We start from the raw sequence: 10,921 nt of genomic DNA, 5'->3' as shown, positions 1-10,921 counted from the left end.
CATGCATACATAAACGCATGCACATAGATACACATGCATACATAAACGCATGCACATAGATACACATGCATACATAAACGCATGCACATAGATACACATGCATCACAAACATACTCACACACACACATACATGTGCACACATGTATCTAAGTATGCTTCTGGGTTGTTTTAATGAAGTCTTTTATAAGAGAAACTGTTCTTTCATACTTAGAAATCTCAGCTTTAATTTGTTTATAGTATTACTATCATTATTATTATTATCTAAACTCTAGTAAATTCTTATTTAAAATGCAGTGAAATTACACAAAACACAAAAAAAATCATTAGTCGACTTCAGTAATTGTCTTCTGTTCAAAAATCTTTTCAATAATATTGTCCTGACTGGCTCCTGTAGGATTTTCGAGCGAGATCGTTGCCAGTGCCCCCTGGACTGGCTTGTGCGGGTGGCACATAAAAGACACCATTTCGAGCGTGGCCGTTTTCGTGCGGGTGACACGTAAAAGCACCCACTACACTCTCTGAGTGGTTGGCGTTAGGAAGGGCATCCAGCTGTAGAAACTCTGCCAAATTAGATTGGAGCCTGGTGTTGCCATCCGGTTTCACCAGTCCTCAGTCAAATCGTCCAACCCATGCTAGCATGGAAAGCGGACGTTAAACGATGATGATGATGATGATGATTGTCATAGGGTGTAAAGCCCTGAAATTGCCGAGCATGTTCATGGATTTTGCTACCGTTTTTTGCTCTTGAAATGCATTGTCATTGTATCAGTTAATTTGGAAAATAATGGAGAATCTAGTAGAATAACTCTGCCGTTATTAAAGCTGGTGTTCTGGAAATATAAATTAGCATGAAATTTTGATAGAAGGTGCAGGTGTGGCTGTGTGGTGAGAAGCTTGCTTCTCAACCATATGGTTCCAGGTTCAGTCCCACTGCATGGTCCCTTCAGCAAGTGACTTCTACTGTAACCTTGGGCCGACCAAAGCCTTGTGAGTGGATTTGGTAGATGGAAACTGAAAGGAGCTCACTATATATATATATATATATATATATATCATCATCATCATCATTGTTTAACGTCCACCTTCCATGCTAGCATGGGTTGGACGATTTGACTGAGGACTGGCGAACCGGATGGCTGCAACCAGGCTCCTATCTGATTTGGCAGAGTTTTCTACAGTTGGATGCCCTTCCTAACGCCAACCACTCAGAGAGTGCAGTGGGTGCTTTTATGTGCCACCAGCATGAAGGCCAGTCGAGCGGTACTGGCAACGGCCATGCTCAAAATGGTGTATTTTACATGCCACCTGCACAGGAACCAGTCCAGTGGCACTGGCAACGACCTCGCTCGCATGTCTCTTCACATGCCACCGGCACAGATGCCAGTAAGGCGACACTGGTAACGATCATGCTCAAATGGAGCTATTTATGTGCCACTGGCATGGAAGCCAGACAGCTGCTCTGGCAACGATCACACTTGGACGGTGCTCTTAACACTCGACTGGTACAGGTGCCATTTATATATATATATATATATATATATATATATATATCAAAAGCAGCAACTGATCATGGCCACTGCCAGCCCCATCTGGCCCCTGTGCCGGTGGCACGTAAAAAGCACCTACTATACTCTCAGAGTGGTTGGCGTTAAGAAGGGCATCCAGCTGTAGAAACACTGTCAGATCAGACTTGAGCCTCGTGCAGCCTCCTGGATCCTCAGACCACAGTCGAGCCGTCCAACCCATGCCAGCATGGAAAACGGACGTTAAACGATGATGATGATGATGATGATGATGATATCCTTATATTATTTAGCTGGTGTTTTGGAACATAAAATAACATTAAATTTTGATGGAGGATTTTAATTTTGATCACTTTAAACCCTTTTTCTACCACATTTCTATTGAAATACATTACCTGTGTTTCTATTAATTTTGAAAGCAATGTCCATTACCAACTCTATCACTACCAGCATTATCATTGTCATAAGCAACACTATCACTGTCATAACTAACATTATCACCACCATAACCAGACTATCACTACCATTACCAACACTATCACAGTTATTATCTAAATCATCACCAACACTACCTCCAAAACTATCACCCCACTACTATCACCCCCACCACTATAATCCCCACCACCGCCATTGTGTTATTGCATTTGATGTCAAATATATATTATTGGTAATGAAGTTTTTCTGCGGAATTAACTGCTGTTAGCACAAAATTGAATAAAAAAGGAAATTTAAAGCCAGCTGCTGTAATTTATGTTCTTAGAAGTTAGGGATGTCATGGTGTTGGAAGCTGAAATAAACCACATTGTTTTACATGACTCTTAACTGGCAGCCAACAAACATTATTTGATTAATAATGTGATGCTTCAACTTTGCATTTCCCCCCTATAATCATTGCATGGCGTGTTTTGGTAGCTTTCTCTGTGTTTGCTGCCTCAATGCGTGTCTGTTTTGTATGCATGTATTTATGTGTGTGTAAATGTTTACAAGTGTGCAGCAGTGTGCTTCACTGTGTTGATGTGTTAGCAGAAATGGCTGAACATTGGAAGAAATGGCTAAGAAGAGTATTTCGTTGCAATACTAACAAATAGACGGAGTTTCGAGTTCAAATCCTGCCTAGGTTTGCAGCAGTGGTTCCCAAACCTTTTTGGGCTGCCGCCCCCTTGACACCGAGGCCACATTCCTAGTGCCCTCACCCCAACTAACTATCACAAACATAGACCTCTTTCTGAAGTAAATTCAAAGCAACTGCATTTCACAAATAAAATTTAACCTAATAAACCCATTATTTTATTGTTTTTACATGAATCACTATGCCATTATTGCCCCACTTTTTATGTGAATCACCACCCCATTATTGCCCCACTTTTTACAGGAATAGCTACCCCATTATTGCCCCACTTTTTACATGGATCATTACCCCATTATTACCTCACTTTTTACATGAGTCATTACCCCCATTATCATCCCACTTTTTACATGAGTCACTATCCCATTATTGCCCCACTTTTTACATGAATTGCTACCCCATTATCGTCCCACTTTTCTTCCCCCCCCCCCCCCCCCCCCCCCCCCCCCCCCCCGAAACTTTCCCCCCTCCTGGAGGTGGAGGAATACCATCCACCTTGGGAACCACTGGTTTACAGCATAAGTGGTTATTTGACTGGAAACTATGGCTGCTGCTTATAATTCCTTACAGAGTAAGACAGAGAGAGAGAGAGAGAGAGACATTGAGATGACAGACAGGGTGAATATTCTCTTTAAGGGGAGAGAACCACCTCAGGATTTATTTATTTTTTATTTTCCTTATCGTGAGAGGACTTTTCCCTATTATTGAAAAATATATGATGTTTCTACATTTCAATAAAATCCACTTATTGGATATTCCTGTAGTTGTAGTTGGCACTATTTTACAATAGTTTTAATCAGTTTTGGGTCTTATATTTGCCAGTGTAAGAAACTCTGTCTTTTCCAGTTAATCACAATGCCACAAGAATTTGAGCCTCCTTGTTTTAAGGTCCACTTTTTCATGCATGCCTTGATTTCTAATATTCTTCAAAAACATATTAGGTAGTGTTGGTGGTGGTGGTGGTGGTGGTGGGAGATTTTGCTTTGCTTGAAAGCAGGTGATGTTTGGTGACAAGGAAGGCCATCTGACCATGGAAAATCTGCCTCAATAAATTCTCTCTGACACATACAAGCATGGGAAAGCAGACATTAAAACACTGATGATGATGATGATGATGATGATAGGGATGAGGATGATGGTAGCAGTGACCGTCATCATTATGGTGGGAGTGGGGTGGGCGATCTTTAGATTATTCTCTTGAGATGACAGGGGATGCTAAAATGACCACCAGTTGTGTATTGGCTTGAATTAATTCCACTGCATCATGTTATGTATGTGACCTTGTGCCTTACTGGCATCATCATCATTATCATCATCATTCTCATCATCATCGTCCTCATCATCATCATCCTCATCATCATCCTGCTCCTGCTCCTCCTTCTCCTCCTGCTCCTCCTGCTCCTCCTCCTGCTCCTCCTCCTGCTCCTCCTCCTGCTCCTCCTCCCCTCATCATCATCATCATCATCATCATCATCATCATCATTATCATCATCTTGATTGTCTCTACTACACTGCCATTATCAAAATTCTCATCACAGCTGTTGCTGTCAGCTTAAATTCTGTGCTGAGTTCAATCCAGATTGTTCCTTATCAGTCGTACCAGATTCAGAAAGATTAGTTTTTCAACGACACAGATGAAGAGGGCCAAGATCCATTTCTTGGAAGATTATTAAGCATTGAGGTAAATTGATTTTATAGCTTTTGTCCTCTTTTTTATTTTTTGTCTCCTTCATCCTGTTTTAGTTCATTTTTTTAATTTGTTTGTTAAACCTCCCCGTCTCCCTCTTTGGATATGTATTTCTGCCATTTTTTCTTAGCGTCAACCTTCTTTACCCTGTTTGTTGTTCTTTTACTTCGTCTTTGTGCTTTCTTTATTTCTAGACTATATATATATATATGTTGATATCTATCTATCTATCTATCTATCTATCTATCTATAATATAATATAGGATAAATTCTTTATAAAAATTTATCAAGTAGTCAGCGTGAAAAAACCTCATAATGAAAAAATAACGAGAAATTTCGTAATGAAAAGATTCATCGTTTCTTCGTAGATATATTTAAATATATATAAAAAAGGGCATTAACTGTGTATTAATGCCTCACGCTATCGAGGGACTAAATAAGTAAAAAACTACCAAAAATAAGTAACATATTTACCGAAAGCGAGGGAATGCAGCTTTTCAAAATTTATCTCTTAAAAATATTTAACTCAACGGTAGACCACTGGTTTCTCAATCAAATACAGAAAAAACTGTGAAGTAACCTGTATTCTTTTGTTCATCAGTACACGTATGGTCAAGATATATAAAAATAAACAAGAATCAACCTACCGCGATGTAGCCATCACAGTAATGATGACTTTTGTTCACAATTATATATCCCTGAAAGAGATTTGAATTTATCCAGTTGCATCTCGGTAACATGTGCTTATACAGAATGATATTCAGCACAGTATATATTCTAATTATTTATAATATAATATAGGATAAATTCTCTATAAGAATTTATCAAGTAGTCAGCGTGAAAAAACCTCATAATGAAAAAATAACGAGAAATTTCGTAATGAAAAGATTCATCGTTTCTTCATAGATATATTTAAATATATATAAAAAAGGGCATTAACTGTGTATTAATGCCTCATGCTATCGAGGGACTAAATAAGTAAAAAACTACCAAAAATAAGTAACATATTTACCGAAAGCGAGGGAATGCAGCTTTTCAAAATTTATTCTCTTAAAAACATTTAACTCAACGGTAGACCACTGGTTTCTCAATCAAATACAGAAAAAACTGTGAAGTAACCTGTATTCTTTTGTTCATCAGTACACGTATGGTCAAGATATATAAAAATAAACAAGAATCAACCTACCACGATGTAGCCATCACAGTAATGATGACTTTTGTTCACATAGATAGATAGATATTTATATAAATAAAGATAAGATCGATATTTAAATATCGATTTTATCAAGTGGCCAGCATGGGAATAAAAACCATCAAAGGTAACAATTATTTAAAATCATAATTTAGGGTATCTAAGAGATACTGCCATGCTGAAAATAGCAGCCAAATCTTGACTCTAATCGACAATAAATGTTCATATAGCACACAGGAGCGAAGGCGAAGAAAACAAAATAAACTAGCAAAAATAAACACACAACTCCTGTGTACTATATGAGCATTTATTGTGGATTAGAGTCAAGATTTGGCTACTATTTTCAGCATGGTGGTATCTCTTAGATACCCTACATTATAATTTTAATATCTATATAGATAGATAGATGGATAGATCCATGATATATATATATATATATATATATATATATATATATATATATATACATATATGTGTATTTATCTAATTGAAGAAACATACACACATGTGGAACCCAAAAAGGGCACAAAAATGTAAGCCTAAAGACTTAACGAACTTTTTCTTTTCATTTCCCTTTTTCTCCAATCTATATTCCTCTAAATCATTTTAACGGTGTTTGTTAAATAGAATGAGATAAATGCAAATTTACTTCGAAATAATAAACTGAAACAGCTGTAAATGTTCTTGAACTAAAATTAAACTATGACCATTTAATGCCAATGATCAACTTCTAACTGTTAATTGTTGCTCCATTTCTTTTCTTATCTGAATATATTAAACCACAGTTTACCATTTAAATTGCCAACTACTGCTAACCTTATAGCAAGGCTTATACTTAGTAAAGTAATACACCAGTAGTGCCTATGGATACATTTATCCCCGAGACGCTTGCATAACCTCTGACTCATAATTTTTTTATATGTGAATATATAAGTTTATATGTGTGCGTGTAAGTGTGTTTGCGTGTGTGTGTGTGTGCGTACTATTTTATCAAAGCTGAGTAAATTTTCACAGACTGTTACTCAGAGTTTCACAAGATTTTTTTCAGCTTTAACAAAAGAGTATATTACTCTGCCTTCAATATTAGAGTACTATTTTTACCATCTTGTTTTGCACTTATGAGCTTACTTGTGCATGTACATAAGTGTGTGTATATATATATATATGTGTGTGTGTGTGTGTGTGTGTATGTATGTGTATATATATATATATATCTTTATACACATACATACACACACATATATATGTACAACAAGAAATAATTTTTGCCTCTTTTTATGGAGACAAAAGAAGTCTATAAGACTGTAAAAAAGAAGTGCTCAAATGATATTGAGACAGACGTTTATATCTATATATATATATATATATATATATATATATATATATATATATATATAATAATAATAATATAATGCCTCTCCCAAGGTTTAATTGTATATAATACCTCTTTTCTAGATAGTTTTTGTTTCATTTGTCTCAATTAAATCATTATGTTATAGTTTAATAACTTTACTAATCTTTTTTCACAATAACCACTGAATCATTAAGTAGGAAGGCCACCAACATGAGGTTTTCTTTTTTTTTTTTTTTCACTTCTGTACAGCACAGAATTTTATAATTGAAAAAATAGAAAAAAAAAACCTGTTAAAAGCATCATTACAATATTGCTATTGAATAATTCAATAAGAATTATTGAAATCAGTGCTATGTTTAGTTTTTTTTTCATATTTTTTCCAATTATTCAATTTTTTCCATTTTTTTTTTTTATTAAGTAACAAATTAATTTCCTTGTTTTGGTCTCTGAATCTGGACATTATCATAAGGTCCTCAACAGAGCAAACCAATGTGTGATTGTATGTTTCCATTACTTTTCCTGAATAGTCATGGAGTATGAAACTTGTTTTGGGTGTGCATTACATATAAGTTGTGAGGGTCATGCCTTTATGAGGAGCTGTAGTGGCACAAGTCAAGTGGAAATGGTTTCTAAAGTGTCTGATACTTATTCTATCTGTACTTTTTGCCAAACTGCTAAGTTATGGAGATGTAAACACACTAACACCATTTGTCAAGCAGTGGTAGGAGACAAACACAGGTACAAAGACATACACACACACACACACACACACACACACACACACACACACACACACACACACACACACACACACACACGATGGGCTTCTTTCAGTTTTTGTCTGCCAAATCCACTCACAAGGCTTTGTTTGGCCCGAGACTATAGCAGAAGATGCTTGTCCAAGGTGCCATGCAGAGGGACTGAACCCAGATCCATGTGGTTGGGAAGCAAACTTCTTACTGCACCATAATTTTGCTGGAGTTTAGAGGCTTAAACAGTGGACCACATCTTCATCAGCTTATCAGATTTGTCTCATCATCATCTTCACTACTACTACTGTCGCCGTCATCGTCATCATCTCCACCACCACCACCACCACCACTATCATCACCACCACCACCACCACCACCACCATCATCATCATCATCATCATCATCATCATCATCATCATCATCATCATCACCACCACCATCACCATCATCATCATCATTATCATTTAACACTTTTTTCCCATGCTGGCATGGGTTGGACTGTGTGACCAGGGCTGGGAAACTGGGTGGAACCGCACCAGACTCCAGTCTGATTTCGCTTGGTTTCTATGGCTGGATGCCCTTCCTAATGCCAACCACTTTACAGAGTGTACTGGGTGCTTTTACATGGTACAATGCATGCTCTTTTACATGATACTACATGGGTGCTTTTATGTGGTACTGCCATGAGTGCTTTTCACCACTAGCGGGGACCGGTCTTAATATTGCTGTGGTGCGTGTGTCTTTTTGAGTACAGCAAGGTACCAGGTATCTCAGTGCTTTGTCATCTCACCTAAAAGCTTCAGCATCCTGAGGCTGTTCTTCAGTACTTCATCCCATGTCTTCCTAGGTCTCCCTCTTCCACGTGTTCCATCTATATTTCTATAGGAGATCTTACAATTAACTCTACAAACTAATTAAAATAATCATTAATTTTAAATTGCTGCCATGGCTTACGGAAGTACTTTATCCTACTCTCCCGCACCTAAAGACCACTTGTCAGTGAGAGAGTTTACTCTATGTGGTCACTCTGCCTGCTAGAAATAACAGACAAAATGTGCTACCATTTCAGGAAAGGTTACATCAAGTTATGTTGTTCTACTTATTCTTAAAATGGAGGAATAGTCAGGACTAGATTGTCTTTAATTACAGGCTTGCTCAGTCAAGTTTCACCTGGAACTAACATAAAAATGAACTGTAGCATTTGAAATTTAAGGGTTTACAAAGCAAATAACTTCTTTGATAACAGCCATGGTTAAAATTATTAATTGATAATGATTTCAATTTTTTGGTACAGTGCCTGCAATTGTAGGTGAGGATGCAAGTCAATTACATTGACCCCAGTACTTTACTGGTACCTGTTTTATTGACCTCAAATGGCAAGCTGGCAGAATCCTTAGTGCACTGGATGAAGCCTTTCCAAATAGGGTAAAATTTCCCATGGCCAGACATGTTTTCATGGATGAATGGAAACAAATGACATGGTGTTGGTTGCTTGCTACTATCATGCAAAGTCCAAGACAAGGGGACACACACACACACAGAGGCTTCTTTCAGTTGCTTACATCCACCATATCCACTCAAGGCTTGCCCCAGGTGCAGCACAGTGGGACTGAATCCCAGAGCGAGATCTTAATATTACTATACATGCACAACATATTATTGGTTATTGTAATATTGTAATATAGACATCATCCTATCTAACCTTATTATGTAATCAAAAAAATATAACAACCACATATAAGAGGGCTCCGAAAGGGGTCTCAGGGAGTTGCATCCCTGCCTTCCTGAGCTAGTTTTCCACCATGTTTCCTAAAAATCATGGTAGAGGCCTTAGTCTCAGGACCAATAATGTCTAGAAACTGAGGTTGGGGGTAAGCAAGGACATGCTCCCTGTAGAAAATGCAGCTCTAAAAAAGCCTCATGATAGCCATGGAGATTGGGCACCAGCTAGCCCAAAGGTTGGAGTGGGCTGCACCTGTCAACCTCGGTTACTATAGCATTGAGGTAGATCCAGCTACCCACGTTAATGGGGAAAAAGCCTGGATTTAAAACACTAGATGATGATGATGATGGTGATGATGATAGTGATGATGATGATTACCATGTGAACTACGATGCAAAAAATGAGAAAGATATAGCATATATTTTTTTTTTTTGTGCTGAGGTTCCTTGAGACATGTAATTTATTTTAAGGGTTACGCAAGTGTAAAAATGTTGAGAAACACTGCTCTAATATATATAAAGCCTAACAAATTAAATATCTTCATTCTTGCTTTTTGGGGCCTCTTCTTCCTTTCCGTGCCAACAAATTACAAAAATTTCTCTTTCTCAATGGATAATATATATTTCCATTGCATCTCCACGCAATTGTCACTCTAGGCTGTCACAGCCAACGAATTTAATGGTTTGTTTTTCAGTTCCTTTTTGTTCTTCCGGTCTCTACAGATAATCTTTCTCACCAGTGTTTCACTAATGATGGGAAAATCCTTTCAGCAACCATAGTGTAAACAATTCTCTGTATTCATTATCCCCCCCACTTTCTTATCTTTCACACTTAACTATAATGAGATTACCTTGCAGAAATACTTTAAGCTATCTTTTTTTTTATTCATTTCTTATCTTGAATTAACAAAGGAACCTCTAACGACTTTGAAATAGCAGACAAATTTCTTACATCTTAAACAGGACACGTTGTGGTTTGAATTAACATCAGCATCGTCATCATTTAATGTCCACTTTCCCATTCTTGCAGGAGTCAAACAGAATTAGTTGGGGTAGATTTTCTATGGCCAGATGCCTTTCCAAATAGGGTAATATTTACCATGGCCAGACATGTTTTTATGGATGAATGGAAATAAATGACATGGTGTTGGCTGCTTGCTACCATCATGCAATGTCCAAGACAAGAACACACACACACACACACACACACACACACACACACACACACACACACGCACGCACGCGCACACACACACACACACACACGCACAAACACACACACACACACACACACACACACACACACACACACACACACACACAAACAAGCTTCTTTCAGTTGCTTCCATCCACCATATCCACTCAAGGCTTGCCGCAGGTGCAGCACAGTGGGACTGAATCCCAGACCACCTGGTTCAGAACAAGCTTCTTAACCACATAGCCATATCTGTGCCCATCACTTGTTAAAATTCAACAATTAATTCAAAATTAAACATATCCTCTGTTGAATTCCTTAATGGAAAATCTATATGATGAAACTATACGCAATGAAGATGTAATGTGAA

The 10,921-nt window shown here is 37.6% G+C and overlaps 1 protein-coding gene across 1 annotated transcript in view; it reads left to right on the top strand.

The window, feature by feature from the left end:
- The window catches only part of LOC106871393 (intraflagellar transport protein 122 homolog), a 258,134-nt gene that overhangs the window by 237,504 nt on the left and 9,709 nt on the right, over window positions 1-10,921 (top strand). Inside the window, 1 exon segment of the mRNA XM_089349475.1 lies at window positions 4,188-4,330. Within this exon segment, the coding sequence (XP_089205601.1) occupies window positions 4,188-4,330 (143 nt within the window).

The sequence above is a fragment of the Octopus bimaculoides genome, chromosome 3 (genome assembly GCF_046866305.1).
Source record: "Octopus bimaculoides isolate indiv1 chromosome 3, ASM4686630v1, whole genome shotgun sequence".
Taxonomy (NCBI): Eukaryota; Metazoa; Mollusca; class Cephalopoda; order Octopoda; family Octopodidae; genus Octopus; species Octopus bimaculoides.
Note: the sequence above shows the minus strand (reverse complement) of the source record. Positions and strands in the feature narration are given on the sequence as shown.